Raw genomic sequence first — 24,820 nt, forward strand, 5'->3', positions numbered from 1 at the left:
GGGAAACACATCCAGGAAAATGATGGAGGCCGAGACGTCCAAAGATTGCTGCACGTTACGACCAAAATGCGGGATATAAAGAGTTCTCAGCGACAGGTCTTAGTACTGCGCAGGGAAGCGGTCACTTACCTATATAGCAACTGCATGGGCTACTCTTTTTTTTTTTCCCTACTAAATGGGTGAGCTATTAAAGGGGTACTCCGGAGGAAAGTTTTCAAATCAACTGGTGCCAGAAAGTTATACAGATTTGTAAATTACTACTATTTAAAAATCGTAATCCTTCCAGTACTTAGCTGCTTAGTATGCTCCAGAGGAAGGTGTAGAGTTATTTACGGTCTGAGCACAGTGCTCTCTGCTGACACCTCTGTAATCGTCAGGAACTGTCAGAGTAGAAGCAAATCCCCATAGCAAACCTCTCCTGCTCTGGACAGTTCCTGACAAGAACAGAGGTGTCAGCAGAGAGCACTGTGGTCAGGCTGGAAAGAACTACACAACTTCTTCCGGAGCATACAGCTGATTAGTACTGGAAGGATTAAGATTTTTTAAATAGAAGTAATTCTATTACCTAGAAGTAATGTATAACTTACTGCCATTAGTCGATTTGAAAACATTTGTTTTCCACCAGAGTACCCCATTTAACCAGTGTTTTCAAACCGGGTTGCCCTCAGCTGTTGCAAAACTACAACTCCCAGCATGCCCGGACAGCCGAAGGCTAGAGGCTCCCTGGTTGGAAATCACTGACATGACCAGTAGAACATCTATTCATACCCGGCGCTTCATCAAACTCCACGTTGGCGCCAAAGGTTAACTGACATTTGGATCAATGAGGGTTCACGTATCTAAATCTGGAGATTAAGTAAATATATGTGCATGCAGACATAGGCATAAGTAGCATGAAAAACACTACACAGCTTTTATATTTAGGTGTTGAGAGTGTAAAGCTCAGATCGGATCAGATGAATCTGGACATATATATATATATATATATATACACACACACACACACACACACAGTATACATACAGTGTGTTCTGCTTCAACCCCCCGCCCCCCCAAACCCCCCCCCCCCCCCCCCCCCAATTATCAGCTATGCGCTGTCCCCATCGGGGAACTAATCACATGTCACCCGCAATGCTACCTTCCTCGCCCTCCTGTTTGTTGCGGGCCGCCGCTGCAACTCTGTACTGTATGCTGTGTCCCTATGCCCGGGCTGCAAAAGAGAAGCAAAATTAACTTTAATTCACTTTCTCCCGTTGGAGAGCCGTCAGCCTATCACCGGCCGCAGTGATGTTCCACCTCGGCTGGTGATAGGTTGAGCGCACTGTCATGTAAGAAGCCGACTTCTTACATGACAGTAGGCTCAATCTATCATCGGCCGAGGCGGAACATCACTGCGGCCGGTGATAGGCTGACGGCTCTCCGACATTCCCGACCCCAGGAAGCAGGTGAGGCCGGTACCAAACCAACAGGAGGAGAGTTAAAGTTTATTTTGTTCATCTTTTGCAGCCCGGGCATTGGGATACAGCGTACAGTACAGAGTTCCAGTGCCGGCGGCTGCAACAATCAGGAGGACGAGGAGGGCAACGCTTGCGGTTGACATGCGATTAGTTCCACGAAATACCATTATATACCGTGGAACCGCCATAAGTTACAAAAATACCGTGATACATATTTTTGCTCATACCATCCAGCTCTAGTTTATATATATATATACACATACATACACAAATATATATATATATATATATATATATATATATATATATATATATATATATATATATATATATAACATTTTTTTTTTCTTCTTCTTCTTCCTAATCCTTGTTGGGGAGGAAAATCAACTAAGGAGGAAGCTTTTGATTTCATATCACGTCCTCATATATTGTTGTCATATCCCAACCCTATATCCCAACCTCAGGTGGGACTGATTTGTGATGAAGATATTGTAAGCTGAAAATAGAAGGGGACGTGGCTTTGTGGGAGTGGGCGTGATTTGCAAGCAAGACCGCTGCACAAAAATGGGAAATAATAAAAGGGGTGTGGCTTAAAATGTGGGCATATCTTTGTGAGATGGGGTGTGGATTGCAAGCCGGACTGACATTCACCAGGAGATGCAGAGCAGAGCTTGTGGAGTAAGGTATTGGAAGTCCCATATACTTGCATGGCACTTGAAACAAAAGACCATGTTTTATATAAGGGTGTACGGTAAGGGTTAATTTAACTATCATATCTTTTTATTTGACATAAGTAACATGTGACCAAGTATTATCGAAATATCTCCAGCCATTTGGAAGTTATGCAGTAACATGTATTTCCCATAGACTTGTATGGTACGTCAAACAAAAAGCCCGCCCCTGGCAAATGGGGGTGATTAAGGGTTAAATCACCTATCCTATGTTTGTTGTTGACATAGAAGTAACATATGGCCAAGTTTCATGTTAATATCTTCAGCCGTTTGGACGTGATGTTGGAACATACACACATACATACATACATTGAGTTTTATATATACTGTACACACAGTCATGGCCGTAAATGTTGGCACCCCTGAACTTTTTCCAGAAAATGAAGTATTTCTCACAGAAAAGGATTGCAGTAACACATGTTTTGCTATACACATGTTTACTCCCTTTGTGTGTATTGGAACTAACCCAAAAAAGGAGGAAAATGTCAGACCATAACTCCAAAAATGGGCTGGAAAAAATTATTGGCACCCTTTCAAAATTGTGGATAAATAAGATTGTTTCAAGCATGTGATGCTCCTTTAAACTCACCTGGGGCAAGTAACAGGTGTGGGCAATATAAAAATCAGACATGTAAGCAGATAAAAAGGAGAGAAGTTCACTTAGTCTTTGCATTGCGTCTCTGTGTGTGCCACACTAAGCATGGACAACAGAAAGAGGAGAAGAGAACTGTCTGAGGACTTGAGAACCAAAATTGTGGAAAAATATCAACAATCTCAAGGTTACAAGTCCATCTCCAGAGATCTAGATTTGCCTTTGTCCACAGTGCACAACATTATCAAGAAGTTTGTAACACATGACACTGTAGCTAATCTCCCAGGACGTGGACGGAAGAGAAAAATTTATGAAAGGTGTCAACGCAGGATAGTCTGGATGGTGGATAAGCAGCCCCAAACAAGTTCCAAAGAAATTCAAGCTGTCCTGCAGGCTCAGGGAGCATCAGTGTCAGCGCGAACTATCTGTCGACATTTAAATGAAATGAAATGCTAAGGCAGGAGACCCAGGAGGACCCCACTGCTGACGCAGACAAAAAAGCAAAACTGCATTTTGCCAAAATGAACTTGAGTAAGCCAAAATCCTTCTGGGAAAACATCTTGTGTACAGAGGAGACCAAGATAGAGCTTTTTGGTAAAACAAATCATTCTACTGTTTACCGAAAACAGAATGAGGCCTACAAAGAAAAGAACACAGTACCTACAGTGAAATATGGTGGAGGTTCAATGATTTTTTTTTTTTTGCTGCCTCTGGCACTGGGTGCCTTTAATGTGTACAAGGCATCATGAAATCTGAGGATTACCAATGGATTTTGGGTTGCACTGTACAGCCAGTGTCAGAAAGCTGGGTTTGCGTCAGAGATCTTGAGTCTTCCAGCAGGACAATGACCCCAAACATACGTCAAAAAGCCCCCAGAAATGGATGGCAACAAAGCGCTGGAGAGTTCTGAAGTGGCCAGCAATGAGTCCAGATCTAAATCCCATTGAACACCTGTGGAGAGATCTTAAAATTGCTGTTGGGAAAAGGCGCCCTTCCAATAAGAGAGACCTGGAGCAGTTTGCAAAGGAAGAGTGGTCCAACATTCCGGCTGAGAGGTGTAAGAAGCTTATTGATGGTTATAGGAAGCAACTGATTTCAGTAATTTTTTCCAAAGGGTGTGCAACCAAATATTAAGTTAAGGGTGCCAATAATTTTGTCCAGCCCATATTTGGAGTTTGGGTTGACATTATGTCCAATTTATTTATTTTTTTCCTCCCTTTTTTGGTTTAGTTCCAATACACACAAAGGGAATAAACATGTGTATAGAAAAATGTGTGTTACTTCAAGGGTGCCAACATTTACAGCCGTGAGTGTGTGTGTGTGTGTGTGTGTGTGTAATATTATATATATATATATATATATATATATATATATATATATATATATATACACACACATACTATATATACACACACACATATGTATCTAGGAATATTGGTTCAGCTCGTAATACTGTTTGCAATGTGGAGAAGATGGGACATAACGGGCCAATTTCCATTTCTATTACATGGCGAAAAAGACAGATTGGGCTTCTATCTAATAATCAAAGCCATATATGTAACATGGCGGCACACAAAGTGTTCTTCCCTGGAAGCAATGCTTATAAAGAAGAACACGTCCGTAATATGGCATCCAAAAGGAATATGCATAGGGAACCATAGGAGCTGTGTGCCAATGGATGGTGCTTCTGTGGCCAACGTTTCATGGAGAGAATATCTGCACATTATGCTGCAGGTCAAGGTTAAAACCACTAAGGCTACATTCACACTGCGGAATCTCTGCAGATTTGGAATATGGCCAGCACTGACTGAATCTATCAGCGTTAGGACCGCGTGAACCATGCCGTCCCCAAAGACCCAGATCATTCCTTTGATGATAGATCTTCAGTTGCTGAAATTCTGTAGTGTGCTTGGAATGCCATTGAAAGCAATGGGATTCTGCTGCACAGGAACTTCAAGGGAAATCTTTAAAGCGGAATTCCACTTAGAAATCTCCTAGAGTAAACCTGACCCAGCTCTTATTAATTTGGAAATCTTTGTGGCCTTGCAGACACCGGTACATGCTCCAGAGGAAGGTGTAGAGTTCTTTACGGTCTGAGCACAGTGCTCTCTGCTGCCACCTCTGTAAGTGTCAGGAACTGTCAGAGTAGAAGCAAATCCCCATAGCAAACCTCTCCTGCTCTGGACAGTTCCTGACAAGAACAGAGGTGTCAGCAGAGAGCACTGGGGCCAGACTGGAAAGAACTACACAACTTCTTCTGGAGCATATAGCAGCTGATAAGTACTGGAAGGACTAAGATTTTTTTTAAATAAAAGTAATTTACAAACCTGTATAACTTACTGGCATTAGTGGATTTGAAAACATTTGTTTTCCACCAGAGTACCCCCTTTAACCAGTGTTTTCCAACAAGGGTGCCCTCAGCTGTTGCAAAACTACAACTCCAGCATGCCCGGACAGCCTTCGGCTGTCCGGGCATGCTGGGAGTTGTAGTTTTGCAAGAGCTAGAGGCTCCCTGGTTGGAAATCACTGACATGACCAGTAGAACATCTATTCATACCCCTGCGCTTCATCAAACCCCACGTTGGCGCCAAACATAAGGAGTAACAGACAGACGTTTTAAGCTGTACTCCCTCTGGTAGGATACAACATGTCTGTGGGGTCAGTGACCTGTGGGGTCAGCGTTGATTCATAGCGATGACCTCTTTCCAGTCTTTCCCTGCACAGAAGCCGCCTGCTTGAGATCTGTACCTCTGCCCCATTCACATGTATGGGGGCCGCCTGCAGTTCCCTGCATAGCGGGAAATCCGGGAGCACCGAAAGTGCAGGGATGAACACTGAGCGGTCAGTATCCCAGAGGAGCGCCCCCTTCAGATCATACAGATGTGCCCTATAAATAAATAAAAAATCCTGTTCTCACCTGCTGGACAGACTGAGGAGTTCGTGCTTCTCAGACACAGGAGCCTTTTTGTCCAGTTCCCATATCAGCACATTGATAAGATGGGAGTCCTTGATGACAATAGGAACCTCTTCAAACATGTGCTCAAAGGCGATGTTGGCCTTCTTCAATCTGTGGAGGGGAGGACATTTACATATCACCAGAAGGTATACACCTCCCTTCCTACCTCTACCTGTATGTTGTCTCTATGGGATCGGGATATATAGTAGTTATACACCTCTCCTTCAGCTCTATCTGTATACTGCTGCTCTCTCTCTCTATGGGATCAGGATATATAGTAGTTATACGCCTCTCCTTCAGCTCTATCTGTATACTGCTGCTCTCTCTATGGCATCGGGATATATAGTAGTTATACGGCTCTCCTTCAGCTCTATCTGTATACTGCTGCTCTCTCTCTATGGCATCGGGATATATAGTAGTTATACGGCTCTCCTTCAGCTCTATCTGTATACTGCTGCTGCTATCTCTATGGGATCAGGATATATAGTAGTTATCCACCTCTCCTTCAGCTCTATCTGTATACTGCTGCTGCTGCTGCTATCTCTATGGGATCAGGATATATAGTAGTTATACACCTCTCCTTCAGCTCTATCTGTATACTGCTGCTCTCTCTCTATGGGATCAGGATATATAGTAGTTATACACCTCTCCTTCAGCTCTATCTGTATACTGCTGCTGCTATCTCTATGGGATCAGGATATATAGTAGTTATACGCCTCTCCTTCAGTTCTATCTATATACTGCTGCTCTCTCTATGGCATCGGGATATATAGTAGTTATACGCCTCTCCTTCAGCTCTATCTGTATACTGCTGCGACTACCTCTATTGGATAGGGATATAGGGGGGAGATTTATCAAAACCTGTCCAGAGGAAAAGTTGCCCAGTTGCCCATAGCAACCAATCAGATCGCTTCTTTCATTTTTAACAAGGCCTGTGCCAAATGAAAGAAGCGATCTGATTGGTTGCTATGGGCAACTGGGCAGCTTTTCCTCTGGACAGGTTTTGATAAATCTCCCCCATAGTAGTTATACACCTCTCCTTCAGTTCTATCTGTATACTGCTGCTGCTATCTCTATGGGATCAGGATATACAGTAATTATACACTTCCCTTCCAGCTCTATCTGTATACTGCTGCTGCTGCTATATCTATGGGATCAGGATATATAGTAATTATACACTTCCCCTCCAGCTCTATCTGAATACTGCTGCTATATCTATGGGATCAGGATCTATAGCAATTATACACTTCCCCTCCAGCTCTATCTGTATATTGCTGTTATCTCTATGTGATCAGGATATATAGTAGCTATACACCACCTCCAGGCTTTATCTGTATACTAATGCTGTTATCACTATAGGACTGTGTTCCCCAACCAGGGTGCCTCCAGCTGTAGCAAGACTAAAACTCCCAGCATGCCCGGACAGCCAAAGGCTGCCCGGGCATGCTGGGAGTTGTAGTTTTGCAACAACTGGTGGCACCCTGATTGGGAAACACTGCTATAGGGTCAGGATATATAGTACTTATACACCTCCCCTCACAGCTCTATCGGTATATTGCTGCTATCTTTATGGGATAATATAAAGTAGTTATAACCCTCCCCACCAGCTCTATCTGTATACTGTTGCTATATCTATGGGATCAGACTATATAGTAGTTATACACCTCCCCCTTCAGCTCTATCTGTATACTGCTGCTGCTATCTCTACGGGATCAGAATATATAGTAGTTATACACCTCTCCCTTCAGCTCTATCTGTATACTGCTGCTGCTATCTACAGGATCAGAATATATAGTAGTTATACACCTCCCCCTTCAGCTCTATCTGTATATTGCTGCTGCTATCTCTACAGGATCAGAATATATAGTAGTTATACACCTCCCCCTTCAGCTCTATCTGTATACTGCTGCTGCTATCTCTATGGGATCAGAATATATAGTAGTTATACACCTCCCCCTTCAGGTCTATCTGTATACAGCTGCTGCTATCTCTACAGGATCAGAATATATAGTAGTTATACACCTCCCCCTTCAGCTCTATCTGTATACTGCTGCTGCTATCTCTATGGGATCAGAATATATAGTAGTTATACACCTCCCCCTTCAGGTCTATCTGTATACAGCTGCTGCTATCTCTATGGGATCATGGTATATAGTAGTTATACACCTCCCCCTTCAGCTCTATCTGTATACTGCTGCTGCTATCTCTATGGGATCAGAATATATAGTAGTTATACACCTCCCCCTTCAGGTCTATCTGTATACAGCTGCTGCTATCTCTACAGGATCAGAATATATAGTAGTTATACACCTCCCCCTTCAGCTCTATCTGTATACTGCTGCTGCTATCTCTATGGGATCAGAATATATAGTAGTTATACACCTCCCCCTTCAGGTCTATCTGTATACAGCTGCTGCTATCTCTATGGGATCAGGGTATATAGTAGTTATACACCTCCCCCTTCAGCTCTATCTGTATACTGCTGCTGCTATCTCTATGGGATCAGAATATATAGTAGTTATACACCTCCCCCTTCAGGTCTATCTGTATACAGCTGCTGCTATCTCTATGGGATCAGGGTATATAGTAGTTATACACCTCCCCCTTCAGCTCTATCTGTATACTGCTGCTGCTATCTCTATGGGATCAGAATATATAGTAGTTATACACCTCCCCCTTCAGGTCTATCTGTATACAGCTGCTGCTATCTCTACAGGATCAGAATATATAGTAGTTATACACCTCCCCCTTCAGCTCTATCTGTATACTGCTGCTGCTATCTCTATGGGATCAGAATATATAGTAGTTATACACCTCCCCCTTCAGGTCTATCTGTATACAGCTGCTGCTATCTCTATGGGATCAGGGTATATAGTAGTTATACACCTCCCCTCCAGCTAGAAAAATACAACTTGTAAACAGAACCTAAAGACGTCAAGATCTAATTAAACCGATTCTGCTTTATAGTTCTGCTCATTCTCCCGGTTTTATGGCAGAGCCAGAAATGTGGACGGACAGAACACAATTCAGGAGAAGAGATTCTTGGAGCCTGGACGTGGTAATGTGTTTACCTCGACTGCTGAACAACATGTTCTCTACCACTTACCTCAACACCTCTACAACTCACCAAACAAGGCGCCTGCCAAGCAGCCCCCCACCCCCACACACACACACACACCAGTAACACACACACCAGTAACACACGTACCCTTCCGCAGAGAAGTCTTTCTCCTTGCAGACTTCCATCAGTTTTGGAGTCAGTCGATAAGCCTTGAGCGACAGAGAACCCTGAGCAGTCTTAATAGGATCTAAGAATCAAAAAGAAAAGTGAAGGTCAGCTTTGGGCACAAAAGAAAAAAAAACTAAAGAGTAGAATAAAAAGAATTAAAAATATTTACCAAACCCAAATAGAAATCAATAAAATCGAGAAATATTTGTTAAAATAATTATCTCTGCTGACAATTGATTATTTCTTTCTATATTTGTCCCCACAGGAAGGATATCAATTTTTTTATTTTTATTATTTTTTTTGATGATCAGTAATAATACTAAAAATAATAAAATAATAAGCTGTTCTCGCATGGCTATAATTATGGCTGATTCCATAGAAAACATAAAATGGTTACATCTCTGACAAGCTTATGAGATCCCGCCTATCTCTACACCATATTAAGACATGTGGCATATTAGAGGGATCTGCACTTAAAGGGATAGTACACAATTGTTTTTCCTTCAGCCTTTGAACTCATGATGCCAAGGTATATTACAGTTTCGTTTTGTCCCGCTTTAATGCGCCTACACCTGGAAGTCTTCTCATTTTACTGTCGTCTCCAATGATTTCCCAGCATTCCATACATACAGAGATAAGAGGTCATTAGTCACATGGTCTCCAGGGGGTGTGGTTATGCTGCAGTGGGTGGATAGCATTACTAGCCACTCCACCTGGAGACCATGTGACTTATGATATTGTCCCTGGCTGCACGGTATGCTGGGAAAGGTCAGAGAACTGCAAAATGAAAAGACTTCCGGGTGCGAGTCCTGTGGATTAAAATGTGTCCCAGCAGAGCGCAGAGGTAACAGAAGCAAATTATACCGTATTATAATGTAACATCTTTAGCTCAAAGGCTGAAGAAAAAATGGAATACACCCTTTAAAGGGGTACTCCACTGCTCAGCGTTTGGAACAAACTGTTCCAAATGCTGGAGTCAGGAGCTTGTGACATCCTAGCCCTGCCCCTCATGACATCATGCCCCGCCCCCTCAATGCAAGTCTATGGGAGGGGGTGTGACGGCTGTTGGCTGTAGTGACAGCCCATGTGCTTCAGAACAAAACAATCAGGCAATGAATCAGACATGCCCGATCCTTCTCTTTCTTGACACCAGATATAGGGGGAGAACAATAAGGCCCCTTGGATTTTAGGTTAGGAGGCCATCATGCTGGTGGGGCTGGTCCTGCCAAAGTGGTTAAATGTGTCAGACACATATCTAATGTATAGAGTTAGCCTAAAGGGGGTTATCCCAGGGATAGGCCAACAATATCTGATGGAGAGGGTGCTGAGACATGTTTGGCAGAGCTGTGACACCCAGAATAACACAGTGAATGTAGCCAGAAATCCTGACTCTGTACATGGTCTAGTGGTCACACCAAGTTACTTTAGCTTTAATAGGAGCCGAGCAGCAGGAACCCAGCATGGCCACTGTCTGCTTCTAGCCTCTATGCATTGCTGCTCTGCCAAATAGTTGTCAGCACCCCAATATGTGAATAAAGCAGGCTGGCAGCTCTGAGTGTTCTCCTTTGTGAACAAAGCAGACTGGCAGCTCGTAGTGTTTAGGACTCCAGCATGAGTCTGAAATGCTTGCTGCCAGGACTGGTAGGGAGACCCCTAGTGGTCATTTCTTCAAAGTGGAAAATTAAATAGAAAGAAGCATATTTTTTAATAACATGCAATTGTAAAGTTATTCTGCATACATTAATCTATAATAGATCAAAAGTTTTTTTGATGAGAGGTACCCTTTAACCCGGCGTGTACTCAGCTGAAAAGGACAATTGTAGGAAGAGCCAATAGGCATTGCTAAACCTAGGAATGCGGAATAGTAGAAACAAAAAATCTCAGACACGACAAATCGATTCACCCACTAAAACCTAATACTTCGCAATGATTGGGTGAATACAGGCGACAGTCAGTGACTCACAACGCTGCTCGCATAAGTCCTCTTCAGTCGGAGGCCGAACCCTCTAAGGCTCTATTTACAGTGCATTTTGCAGTGCTGGTCAGAGAAAGGAGCTCCTAAGATATCTCTGCCGGGCACGGCAGAACACAGTGTGAATAATGCACAATAATATAAAAGCTTAGCATCCAGCTGAAAAGGACTTTTGGGTACAGCGTTGCAAACTGCATTCTGTCAGCTGTTCTGAGCCACAGTATACAGCCCTCTAAGGCTATGTTCACACGGTGGAATGTATATTCGGAATTCCGCCGGAATTTTCCACTTGGAAATTACGCTGTTGCAGAGTCCTATTGATTTCAATGGGATTCTGCTGAACTGTGCACACAGTGGAACTTCCGCGCCAATCCCGATTCCAACATCCGCAGAAAATATACTTGTCTATCCTTTCTGCGGATTGCGCTGGATAATGCATTGCCGTCTATGAGACTGTGCATTTCCAAGCAGTCCTAGTGCTTGCCAATTATTCATGCGTGTGGAACGTCTGCCCGCGTTTTCCGGGTGGACATTCCGCACGGAATCGGGCATGTGAGCAGCTCTTTTCACATTGCATTTTGCAGTGTCCACATATGCAAGTCAAAAGGAGGCTACGGTACGGTCCAGTGTTTCCCAACCAAGGTGCTTCCCGCTGTTGCAAAACTACAACTCCCAGCATGCTTGGAGTTATAGTTTTGCAGCAGCTAGAGGCACAATGGTTGGGAAACACTGGTATAGTCAAGTGGTCTCCAAACCTGTAGGCCTCCAGCTGTCGCAAAACTACAACTCCCAGCATGCCCAGACAGCCAACGGCTGTCTGAGCATGCTCGGAGTTGTAGTTTTGCAACAGCTGGAGGGCCACAAGTTTGGAGACCACTGATATATTTATGCATTGGCATCCATCGCTAATAGTTTCCCATTATACCAGACTGGCGGAGGCCAAAAAGCAGAGTCAAAGTAGCCGAATTCTAGCACTGATGTCCATATACAGTAGTAGTTTAGAATTTCACAGCACATTTTTTGACACACTTGACATTATAGCGAGTCGCCGTAACAGTGCACGCCCCTATATATAAATGTAAAAAAAAATAAAAAGTAAAGCAATTATGGTAGTTAATCTATTTGCCTCCTGTCTGCGGCCGTTGCGTCCACCAGCGATAAGGAAGAGAAAGGCCGGGGTGCTGAAAAATGACTACAATTTCAATGCCGGGCTTATTAGTATGCAGACTACAAAGCTCGCCGCCACACTGCATGCCTCCGGTGCATCTGAAATCAGGAACACAATGGCCACAGAGCTGTCTTTCTCAGTTCATGGAGATACAGATACCCTCCCAGCATATACAACGTGTCCGCAGGCAGAGATAGCTGGGCGAGAGGTGAGGGAGCAGACGGGGGGGGGGGGGGGGGGGGGGTATTTAGGTGAACGGGCCAGGTTGGTTCTCCAATGTTTTCCGTGCAGAAAAATAATAGAACACAAGTGGACTACTTAGGGGCAATGACTCTCCTGCGTAAAGGAGGAACGCATTCATTTTTTTAATCTTTATTTGTATATTTATTTACTAAGGGGAGTGAGGAGAGAAATCTCATAGTAAAATAAAATCCCTATTCCCAATAGATATTCTCCACGATCATAATCATCTACAATATATATTGTACAAAGAAAGTTCTAAGAACCAGCATTTCAGGGAAAAAAATATAAATAGTAATTATATATATATATAATATTATATTATATTATATATTATATAATATATTATATTATATATTATATTATATATTATATAATATATTATATTATATATTATATTATATATTATATTATATATTATATTATATATTATATTATATATATTATATATTATATAATACATAATACATAATATATATATATATATATATATATATATATATATATATATATATATATATATATATAGACCGATTATCGGTTTGGCAGATGATCACGATTTTGGGCATTATCGGTATGGGCAATTACCTTGCCGATAAGCCGATAATGCCCCGCCCCCCCCGCACCGCGGGCCAGTCCATAGCATCAATGACTTCCTCTTGCAGGAACTGCTGACACACTCCAGCCACATGAGGTCTAGCATTGTCTTTCATTAGGAGGAACCCAGGGCCAACCGCACAAGCATATGGTCTCACAAGGGGTCTGAGGATCTCATCTCGGTACCTAATGGCAGTCACACTACCTCTGGGCAAGCACATGGAGGGCTGTGCGGCCCCCAAAGAAATGCCACCCCACACCATTACTGACCCACCATCAAAGCGGTCATGCTGGAGGATGTTGCATAAAGCAGAACGTTCTTCACCACGTCTCAGTGGCAAATTTGCCAATCTTGGTGTTCTCTGGCAAATTCCAAACATCCTGCAAGGTGTTGGGCTGTAAACACAACCCCCACCTGTGGACATCGGTCCCTCATAACACCCTCATGGAGTGTTTCTGACCATTTGAGTGGACACATGCACATTTGTGGCCTGTTGGAGGTCATTTTGCAGGGCTCTGGCAGTGCTCCTCCTGCTCCTCGTTGCACAAAGGCGGAGGTAGCGGTCCTGCTGCTGGGTTGTTGCCCTCCTCCGGCCTCCTCCACGTCTCCTGATGTACTGGCCTGTCCCCTGGTAGCGCCTCCATGCTCTGAACACTACACTGACAGACACAGCAAACCTTCTTGCCACAGCTCGCATTGATGTGCCATCCTGGATGAGCTGCACTACCTGAGCCACTTGTATGGGTTGTAGACTCCGTCTCATGCCATTACTAAAGTGAAAGCACCGCCAGCATTCAAAAGTGACAAAATTATCAGCCAGGAAGCATAGGAACTGAGAAGTGGTTTGTGATCAACACCTGCAGAACCACTCCTTTATTGAGGGTGTCTTGTGAATTGCCTATAATTTCCACCTGTTGTCTGTTCCATTTGCACAACAGCATGTGACATTGATTGTCAATCAGTGTTGCTTCTTGAGTGGACATGGAGTTACATTGTGTTGTTAAAGTGTTCCCTCAACTTATACTCCACTATAATATGTAAAGAACAACAAAATTGAAAAGGGAAAAAAAAGTGCTCCATAAAAAACACACACCAAGCAAAAAAACAAAAACAAAAGGGTGGGAGGTATGGGTGCTGTTGTGTAGAAACCTAGAAAAAAAATAACCACTGTTGCCCCCATCGTCTTAAAGGGATATTCTGGCCTTAGACATCTTATCTCCTATACAAAGGATAGAGAATAAGATGTCTGATCGTGGGGGAAACCAGCGTTTCAGAGACTGGGTGCTGCACGGAGATGGCGGGAAGGTCTCAGCGGTGACACCCCCGCAATCAGATATCTTATTCCCTATGCTTTGGATCAGGGATAAGATGTCTAAGGCCAGAATACCCCTTTAATGGCTGCACCCTGAGAAATACCAAAGATTAGAGAAGGAAAAAGCACGAAGGACTTTATGGAGTTGACATTGCGTCCAAAGCCATATTCCCATTAGACCTAATGTTCAGAAAAGGTGTGTAGACTTTTCCAGGAAGCAGCTTTACATTTGTTCCCCACCAAAGCCCCTGTTCTCTCCGCCCAGGAAGGGGAGACTGCTGTAAGTGGACTTCACTTAAAAAAGTGGAGTCTTTTCTATAACTACAAAAAGCCACTGAAATTCCTGTTCTGATGCATCCAGCTTAGACGCTTAGATGCACTTTTAGACAATTTATGTCCCGTTAGGGCCAGCAAACTTTCTGGAGGGCAGTATGTCTTGGGCCTCCCTGATGGGGTATGGAGGCCACTGCTGTTGTCCAAATAGATTAGAATGTGATGATTCCTGCAAATTGGCTCCAATTTTTTGGAGTGACAACTATAAGGCCAATAGCATTCTGAGAATTGCTTATCTTCTTGTTATCTTAGGATCCCACCTCACTTGGACTGACCGGTCCTCTGAGTGGACTGAGAAGGGGGTTCCCCTAAAACCAACTCACGCCTTAATTTTTGAGGGAAATTTTTTGGATAACCACCATCTTAACTAGTACTTTAACTGAAAGGGTATGACAACTCTCTTCTAGGATCTCATTCAGATTGTTCCAGATAGAGAGCATGCATTTTGGAAATGTTCTGAAATAAAATTGGGTCATCTGGACATTGCTGTTCTGATTGAACAGGAGCGAAGGGCTCTCAGGAAGATTTTCCTGCAACCGAGGAGAAGATCTGATTTCTCTAGATTTAGGATCCAACCCAATCCCTGGGAAGTTAAAATGGCCCTCTAAGGCTAGGATTTCACTGAGGTTTTTTCCCACCAGCAAAAACACTAGGAAAAACTTCCAGTAAAACTGCCACAGCTTTTCCTGCATTTTGGCAGTTTTTCTGGTTTTTTTTTTTTTCTGTGTATGGAAACAGCCAAATTTGAATGCTGTGGCAGTTTTTCACTGTCTTCAGGTACCACTCTGTGGGTCGGATGCTGAGCGCCTGGTCCACAGAGTGTAAGGAGTACAACATCACTACTTACCTCTCCCCGGCCGTATAGTATACAGGGGGGCATAGTGTACCCGTGTATACTATACAGGAACTGGGAATCCTGTCACCAGACTGCTCCTATGGCCCCTTTGGGCGGTATACAGCTAATTATATAAACTGTATACAGAACACGAGATCCACTTACAACCCTCTCTCCCTGTCGGGTCTGTGTAGCTCCACCCCTAAAGTAATTAGAGGGCGGAGCTACAGACGGGAGCCAGGCTGGTAAGGGTGTGAGGTCCTGTTCACATTGTCCGTTTTGTATAATGTGTACAGACCCTTCTGGCAGTGTCCTCCCAGACAGAGAGACTCTAGCTGTTGCTAAACTACAACTCCCAGCATGCCAAGATAACCAAAGCTGTACTAACCAATTACGGCGGATTCGGTGGGTTGCAGCGATTAACAAAAAAAATGTTTTCGTGGGGAAGTGTGTGTTTTTTTTTCCCCAATGTGTCGTGTTATTTTTTAAATTGAATTTTCAGGCTTAGTAGTGGAGGCAGTCTTATTGACAGAATCAATTACTAAGCCGGGGCCTTAGCGTTAGCGACAAAAACAGCTAGCACTAACCCCCAATTATTACCCCAGCACCCACCGCCACAGGGGTGCCGGAACCAACAGGCTTGGAGTGTTAAAAAGGGCACTCCTGGGCCTATGTGGTAACAGGCTGCTGTTAGTTAGGCTGAGGAGAGCCAGTAACAATGGTCCTCGTCCACCTTGGTAACAACAAGCTGTTGCTGCTTGGTTGGTATCTGGCTGAGAATAAAAATACGGGGAACCCTGGGCGTTTTTTATTTATTTATGAAAAAAAAAAAAAAAAAAACATAGGCTTCCCCGTATTTTTATTCACAGCCAGATACCAACCAAGCAGCAACAGCCTGATGTTACCAGGGTGGACGAGGATCATTGTTACTGGCCCTCTGCTAGCTGTTTTTGGGGCTAACGTTAAAGAGGCACTCCGGTGTAAAACTTTTTTTTTTTTTTTTTTTTTTTTTTTTTACTCAACTGGTGCCAGAAAATTTTACAGATTTGTAAATTATTTCGATTAAAAAATCTTAATCCTTCCAGTACTTATTAGCTGCTGAATACTACAGAGGAATTTCTTTTCTTTTTGGAACACAGTGCTCTCTTGCTGACATATCTGTCCATTTTAGAAACTGTCCAGAGCAGCATATATGTTTTCTATGGGGATTTTCTCCTACTCTGGACAGTTCTTAAAATGGACAGAGATGTCAGCAGAGAGCTCTATGTTCCAAAAAGAAAACCATTTCCTCTGTAGTATTCAGCAGCTAATAAGTACTGGAAGGATTAAGATTTTTTAAATAGAAGTAATTTACAAATCTGAAACAAATACTTTTGCCCGGACCTTCAAGGTGAGTATAAATGTACTGAATTTGAATTTATAATTATAGAAAAAATATTGGGTCGTGCTACAATAATAAGATATATTTATTAAAATTACAATGTATAAAAGGTTACTCCTCACAGGGCCCTGTGTGGAGAACACATAAAATACAAGCAATAGATAATAAAGATGCATAAAACGAATAAAAAGCAGCATAAAAATGCATAAAGATAATAAAGGCAATATATTGTATGTGTTAAAAGGCAATGTATAAAAGGCAATGTATAATAAAGGCAATGTATTTTATGTGTTCTCCACACAGGGCCCTGTGAGGAGTAACCTTTTATACATTGTCATTTTAATAAATATATCATATTATTATTGAAGCACGACCCAACATTTTTTCTATAATTATAAATTCAAATTCAGTACATTTATACTCACCTAGAAGGTCTGGGAAAAAGTATTTGTTTCTGGTTTTCCCTTTTTTGCAACTAAGGTATAGTTGCATGCCCTAGTTTGACCTCGGTGTGTATTAGTAATTGTGAGCTGCACATACACATTTTTTTCCTAATTTACAAATCTGTTTAACTTTCTGGCACCAGTTGATAAAAAAAAAAAAAAAAGTTTTCCACCGGAGTACCCCTTTAAGCCCAGTCTTAGTAATAGATTCCTTTTATGAGACTGCTTCCACTACTAAGCCTGAAAATTCAATTAAAAAAAAAAAGGCACATTGGCAAATTTTACCCCTCCCCCCCCCCCCCCCAACAGCCCTTGTTAGCTATTTTATTAAAAGGAAAAAAATCCAGTTCATCTGCCGTAATCCACCAATCGCCGTAATCATCTGCATACATTGATCTGAAACAAGAAGGAACCAAAAATAATTTTGTAGATTTTTGGCGCTCTCCACTTGGGAGAGCGCCCATAATGCAAAATCCTCCCAGACAGGGAGCCTCCAATTGTTGCAAAACTACAACTCCTAGCATGCCCGGACAGCCTTTGGCTGTCCGGCATGCTGGGAGTTGTAGTTTAGCAACAGATGGAGTCTCCCTGTCTGGGAGGACACTGTCAGAAGGGTCTGTTCACATTATACAAAACGGACAATGTGAATAAAGCCTCACACCTTTACCAGCCTGGCTCCCAACTGTAGATCCGCCACCTAACTACGTCATCACTAGGAGGCAGAGTTACACGGACCTAGCCGGGACTGGCGGTAGATAAGCGGACTTCGTCTTCTGTATACACTATATACAGCTATCTATAGATAGCTGTATATAGTGTATACCGCCCAAAGAGTTAACCTACACTGTCCTCTTCCTTGCTGGGCTGGCACAGAGCGCTCAGATCAGCAAGGGGTTAAGTGAGAGCACTGTATATACTGTATACAAATTGCAATTTCACTAAGTTCTTGCTGGGCACTAGATATACAATGTATATCTACTGCTCAGCATCAGCTGTTCTCCCGGCTCTGTAGCCGTGAGCACAGCTGAGTCAAGAAATTCACATCAGGAGGATCTCAACAGGTGTCAGTAGTGACACTTACTGCGATCTGTTTCTTACTGCAGGTACTACTGCTCCCAACATGGAACACACTTTGCTCCATGGTGGGAGCTGTATTATCTGTACTAATAGACAGATGGTCCGGGTGTCACTTATGACACCCATTGCGATCTGTCTGTTCATGCAGGTACTACAGTTCCCAGCATGAAGCAGAGTGTGCTCCATGTTGGGAGTAGTAGTACCTGTAATAATAGACATCGCAGTGGGTGTCACTTCTGACACCCGCTGTGATCCTCTGGTATAAGCTACAGAAGTGTGCGGCAGCTGCACTACTGTGATGTGAGGTTATCTTCCCTTCACAGATTTGTATATGCCGCTGAGAGCTGTGATTGGCCGACACAATCTGGCCAATCACAGCTCTCAGCGGGAAATATGAATCTGAAGTGAAGAGAACTTTACATCACAGCGGAGTATAGTGCCAGGCAGGGGTCCAGACAAGTGTGGCTGCCGCCCGCTTCTATAGCTTTCTACCAGAGGATAGCAGCGGGTGTCAGAAGTGACACCCACTGCGATAGGTCTATTAGTACAGGTACTACTACTGCCAACATGGAACAGTCTGTTAAAGAAAAAAAAAAAAACACATTTTATTAAACACACAATTAAAATACATTACTAATAAAAAGTTTAACAAAATTATAAAAAATATATTTTTTATAATTATATGGCCCCTTTCTAAATGTTTTACATTGCAGGCTACATTTTTTAGTTCTCTACCCGCCCACATGAATTGTTCCTTTTTTAAAAGTTTATAAAAATTTTGTTCTGAAAAATATAAATTTCGTTAAATACAATTTTTTCCATCCCTACTGTATTTTTAAAATTTTTTTTTTTAAATGGTACCCTACGAAATAACAAAAAAGGTATCTCCATCACTTTTTTGGATTGCTAAAGTCCAAAAAAATAATAAAAACTGCCAAAGTTAATCCCTTAAGGACTTAGCGTTTTTCAGTTTGCATTTTAGTTTTTTCCTCCTTCCATTTTAAAAATCATAACCCTTTCAATTTTCCCACCTAAAAACCCATATTAAGGCTTATTTTTGGCGCCACCAATTCTACTTTGCAGTGACATTTTACCCAAAAATACTTTTTATTCGACAAAATTTAAGAAAAACACCATTTTGTAACTTTTGGGGGCTTCCGTCTGTACGCAGTGCATTTTTCAGTAAAAAGGACACCTTATTTTTATTCTGTAGGTCCATACAGTTAAAAGGATACCCTACTTATATAGGTTTGATTGTCGTACTTGTGGAAAAAATCATAACTACATGCAGGAAAATTTAGATGTTTAAAAAAGCCCTATTATGACCCCTATAACTTTTATTTTTTCGCGTACGGGGCATTTTGAGGGGTAATTTTTTGCGCCCTGATCTAAAGTTTTTATTGGTACAATTTTTGTTTTGATCGGACTCTAATCGCTTTTTATTCATTCTTTAAATGGTAAAAAAAAGTGACCAAAAAGACGCTATTTTGGACTTTGGAATTTTTTTACGTGTACACCATTGACTGTGCGGTTCAATTAACGATATATTTTTATAGTTCGGACATTTACGCACGCGGTAATACCACGTTTATTTTTATTTACACTTTTTTTTAATGGGAAGGGGATAAATCACATATACCAACACTAACACTGCACACACTGATCTTTTACACTCATCACTGGCATGTATTAACATGCCATTGATCAGTGTTATCGGCGCTTGACTGCTCCTGCCTGGATCTCAGGCATGGAGCAGTCATTCGCCGATCGGACACCGAGGAGGCAGGTAGGGATCCTCCTGGTGTCCTGTAAGCTGTTCGGGACACTGCAATTTCATCACTTCTGAAGGATTAATACAGAGTATCACCTTGATCGGTGATGCCCTGTATTAGCCGCGAGTCCCGGCCGTTGATGGCCACCTGGACCGACCCGATATGACGTGGGATCACTGTGTGACCCTGCGTTATATCGCGGGAGCTGGCACATGGGGTTAAAGGGTTAAAACCCACATGGCGTTTTTCTTGCCATTTTTTCACTCTCATAGACTTCTATGGGAGGAAAACGGCAAGATTTTCCCGAAAAAAAATGCCAAAATCTCAACAAGAGGTCGTTTTTGAAAAACTGGCAAGGAGCCAAAAAAAGCTGAAAAATGCCCAAAGGATTAAAAAAAACGGCAAACTGAAAAACACCAAGTGGATCTGGCATTTGGCAGTTCACTACTGACTTGCTGCTAACATCTGGCCATGGCATTTTCTCACAGAAAAAACACCATGCAACAAAATGGGTGTTTTTCTAAGCATTTTTGCATGCAAAACCTCAGTGAAATCCTAGCCTAAATGTAATTCAACTGAGGTATTGAATCAGAATTTAGTCTAAGTAAAGATAGATAAGAATAGACTCCTTTCTCATAAGATCCACCACCTCTGCCATGACTTTGGTGATTATCTGGGGCCCAGTGGAAAGACCGAATGGTAGGAAGACAAACTGAAAATTATGCACACTGGACCCCTTTTCCTACATTCCCAGGTTGCGCAGATATCGGTGTACCGTTCCTCCGCTACTGCTCAGCTTCCTGCTTCTTAGGCCTGGAACGTCACACTGCAGTCAACGTATCGCCGGCCAAAGCTCCTTACATGACAGTGCGCTCAGCCTATCACCAGCCGAGGCAGACATTTTTTTTTACTTTTTGCAGCCCGGGCACAGCGGAAGTTAACAAAAAAAAAAAAAAGAGTAGTGCCGCAGTTCTCCATTAGAAGGGCATGTGAGGGAGCCCAAGGCCAGAGCTCCCGCACCCCGGACCTCGTACCAACAGCCAGGAGGGGCAATACCCCGCTCACCTCACCTCCAGGGGTCCCGGAGCTTGCAGGGAGCACATGAGGACTGACATTGCCACATGGACGGCGAAGGCAGAAGCGGATTCCGGCGGGGCCGCCCTCTTCTTCAAGCCTGCAGAGTGCTGCTTTGGATTACCCGTCCTCCCTTAAAAGGTAAAAGGAGGAGACAGCGGCAGCAGCGCTATATCAGGCAGCCCCAGGAGTGATAAGGGGCTGTCTTTTTGCCATATTCTGCTCCAGCCACGCCACAGAGAAATGGGCATCTTCTATACAAGCAGGGTCACGTGATACAACTGCGCTCATCTCCCCCACGGCCTCAGTGAAGGACATTTCAGGCTGCAGCACTATATCACAAGTGCAGAGAGAGTTCAGGGGCTCACTTTCTCAATACCCCCTCTGCCAGCAACCACTGTCTGCATCTTGACCCACTTATGGACCGCTACCTCACTAAAGGGTCCCAACGTGGGGGCTCCTCTGCAGTGGCACCACACTAAGTGCCTGCACTTCTCAGTGACTTCTAAGGGCACACAGCCCAAAACTGTGGCTAAGGATGTTGCAAGTAGCCAGCCGCTGTTTACCCCTTCAGACCCTGGCGGCAACCTTAGTCAAGCTAATTTCCCCTACTATACAGTCAACACTTGTCTCCCTACTAGACTGCGCCAAATTGAAACAGATCTCTGCTACGTTCGTGAGAAACTGGAAGACCTAGAGAACAGATCACACTGCAACAATTTATGTATATTGGGGGTCAGTGAATCTCTCCTTCCCTCTGACCTACAGGAATTTTGTGAAAGTGATTTGCCCAAGGCACTAGGACTTGCACATAAATGCAGAGCGGAGAGAGCTTATCGAGTGGGCCGGCCTCAGTTAGCCCCCTCTCAGTCGCAGGCTGAAGATAACCGCTCTCGGCAAGTCATATTCAAATTTCTGGACTATAATGATAAAGTGGAGCTTCTGAGGGCCTACAGGAAGCACTCATCCCCGCTTACTTTCCGCAACAAGAAGGTATTGCTGTTTGAGGAGTTCTCTGGAGATGTCGCCAAGCTTCAAAGGGCCTATGGTAAAATCTGCTCCGAACTGTTCAAAGCCAAACAACGCTTTCAACTCTAGTATCCGGCCACTTTGAAGGTATTCTGACCAGATGGCTCCTTCGCCCCTACCAAACCCTGGCCGTGGTGGAGGCAATGCTGTCAATGCTGCTAAGAGTATGCTGTTGCCTTTATGCATGACTCCTCCCAGATGGCTTGCTGATGCGAATGCACTGGGTGTAACGGTGGCCCCTTCTTTCATAACGTACTCGGGCATTCGCAATGGTAAGACTCCTGATACGCTTTATTCCCTCAACTACACCCCACTCTTCCGGCGTAAATTCCGCAATAAAATAAGTATTTGGTCACCTCTAAACAAGCAAGATTTCTAGATCTTGCAGACCTGTAACTTCTTTAAGAGACTCCTCCACTCATTACCTGTATTAATGGCACCTGTTTGAACTTGTTATCAGTATAAGACACCTGTGCACAATCTCAAACAGTCACACTCCAAACTCCACTATGGCCAAGACCAAAGAACTGTCGAAGGACACCAGAAAAAATTGTAGACCTGCACCAGGCTGGGAAGACTGAATCTGCAATAGACAAGCAGCTTGGTGTGAAGAAATCAACTGTAGGAGAAATTATTAGAAAATGGAAGACATACAAGACCCCTGATAATCTACCTCGATCTGGGGCTCCACGCAAGATCTCACCCTGTGGTGTCAAAATGATCACAAGAACAGTGAGCAAAAATCCCAGAACCACCAGAGGGGACTTCGTGAATGATCTGCAGAGAGTTGGGACCAAACTAACAAAGGCTACCGTCATTAACACACTACACCGCCAGGGACTCAAATCATGCAATGCCAGATGTGTCCCCCTGCTTAAGCCAGTACATGTCCAGGCCCGTCTGAAGTTTGGTAGAGAGCATTTGGATGATCCAGAAGAGGATTGGGAGAATGTCATATGGTCAGATGAAACCAGAGTAGAACTTTTTGGTAAAATCTCAACTCTTCTTGTTTGGACGCTGTGAAGTATGGGGGGTGGAAATATGATGCTTTGGGTCGGTTTTTTATCAAAAGGGATCTGGAAGACTGATTGGTGTATAGGAAAGAATGAATGGGGCTATGTATCGTGCGATTTTGAGTGAAAACCTCCTTCCATCAGCAAGGGCATTGAAGATGAAACGTGGCTGGGTCTTTCAGCATGACAATGATCCCAAACACACCGCCCTGGCAACAAAGGAGTGGCTTCGTGGTCCTGGAGTGGCCTAGCCAGTCTCCAGATCTCAACCCCATAGAAAACCTTTGGAGGGAGTTGAAAGTCCGTGTTGCCCAGCAGCAGCCCCAAGACATCACTGCTCTAGAGGAGATCTGCATGGAGCAATGGGCCAAAATACCAACAACGTGTTAAGACCTGAAGACTTTCGGAAAACATTTGACCGCTGTCATTGCCAACAAAGGGGGCATGAAGGGGGCAAGGCTTGGTGTGTGTAGATTGTAGCATTTATCTGCCTAAAAATATTTTATTGTGCCAAAAATTGCACAAATGTACACGCCTACCTAGGTGGCTTAAGATGGGGGAAGTTCATTGATGCATGTCTATTTCCCCCATTGCATTACCTTTAACATTTTGACACTTACAGATTTTGCTACTGTGTTCCACAGATCCGCAGCCAATCCGCCACACTGTAGAATTTAATTTCCCCAATAAAGCAGAATTGGATTTTCTTTATTGCCACAGCAAATACGTCACATGTGACCTTAACCTTATAGGGGAGACTATATATCCGTAACAACAAGACATGCATTCAAACATGCTCCACTTGTTTCCATATAAAGCTAGCGACACAAGGGGCTATGGGCACTATACGGAACAGTTTATACTTGTGTCTGAAAACAACTATGCCCAAAGCCAAGCAACCTTCTATTTAATAATGGAGTGAAGACAAAGGATCAGACCGGCAGACTCACCACGTTTCTCTTCTTCTTTATTTGCGTCAGCAAAGCATAGACAAATACTCACAAACTTGGGGGGTCAGGACGTGCAGTGGGGGGACAAACTGGCAACAGACTCCGTTTCGCACGGACCACCATGGCCGGAGGAAGCACGGTGGTCCGTGCGAAACGGAGTCTGTTGCCAGTTTGTCCCCCCACTGCACGTCCTGACCCCCCCAAGTTTGTGAGTATTTGTCTATGCTTTGCTGACGCAAATAAAGAAGAAGAGAAACGTGGTGAGTCTGCCGGTCTGATCCTTTGTCTTCACTCCATTATTTCAACTGTGCCTCAGTTTTGACCAGAGCACCACCACCCTCATTTACATCCATCCACCTATACCACATCGAGTCCACTAGTTACAGCAGTGCCGTGCCACTCGCCTTATCTTCTAACCTTCTATTTAAAATGATCAGACAAAAATGTAACAAAAATCTGAGCTTTCAGTATAAAAAAAGAACGCAAGTACAAAAAAAATAAATAATATATATATATATATATATATATATATATATATATATATATATATATATATATATATATATATAAATATATATATATATATATATATTTTAATATATATATATATATATATATATTTTAATATATATATATATATATATATATTAATATATAT

General features: G+C 43.1%; 1 protein-coding gene across 1 annotated transcript in view; it reads right to left on the bottom strand.

Annotated features, from left to right (window-relative positions):
• The window catches only part of EIF3H (eukaryotic translation initiation factor 3 subunit H), a 189,035-nt gene that overhangs the window by 28,921 nt on the left and 135,294 nt on the right, over nt 1-24,820 (bottom strand). Inside the window, 2 exon segments of the mRNA XM_056522639.1 lie at nt 5,698-5,847; nt 8,945-9,044. Coding sequence (XP_056378614.1) covers nt 5,698-5,847; nt 8,945-9,044 — 250 coding nt within the window.

The sequence above is a fragment of the Hyla sarda genome, chromosome 5 (assembly GCF_029499605.1).
Source record: "Hyla sarda isolate aHylSar1 chromosome 5, aHylSar1.hap1, whole genome shotgun sequence".
NCBI lineage: Eukaryota > Metazoa > Chordata > Amphibia > Anura > Hylidae > Hyla > Hyla sarda.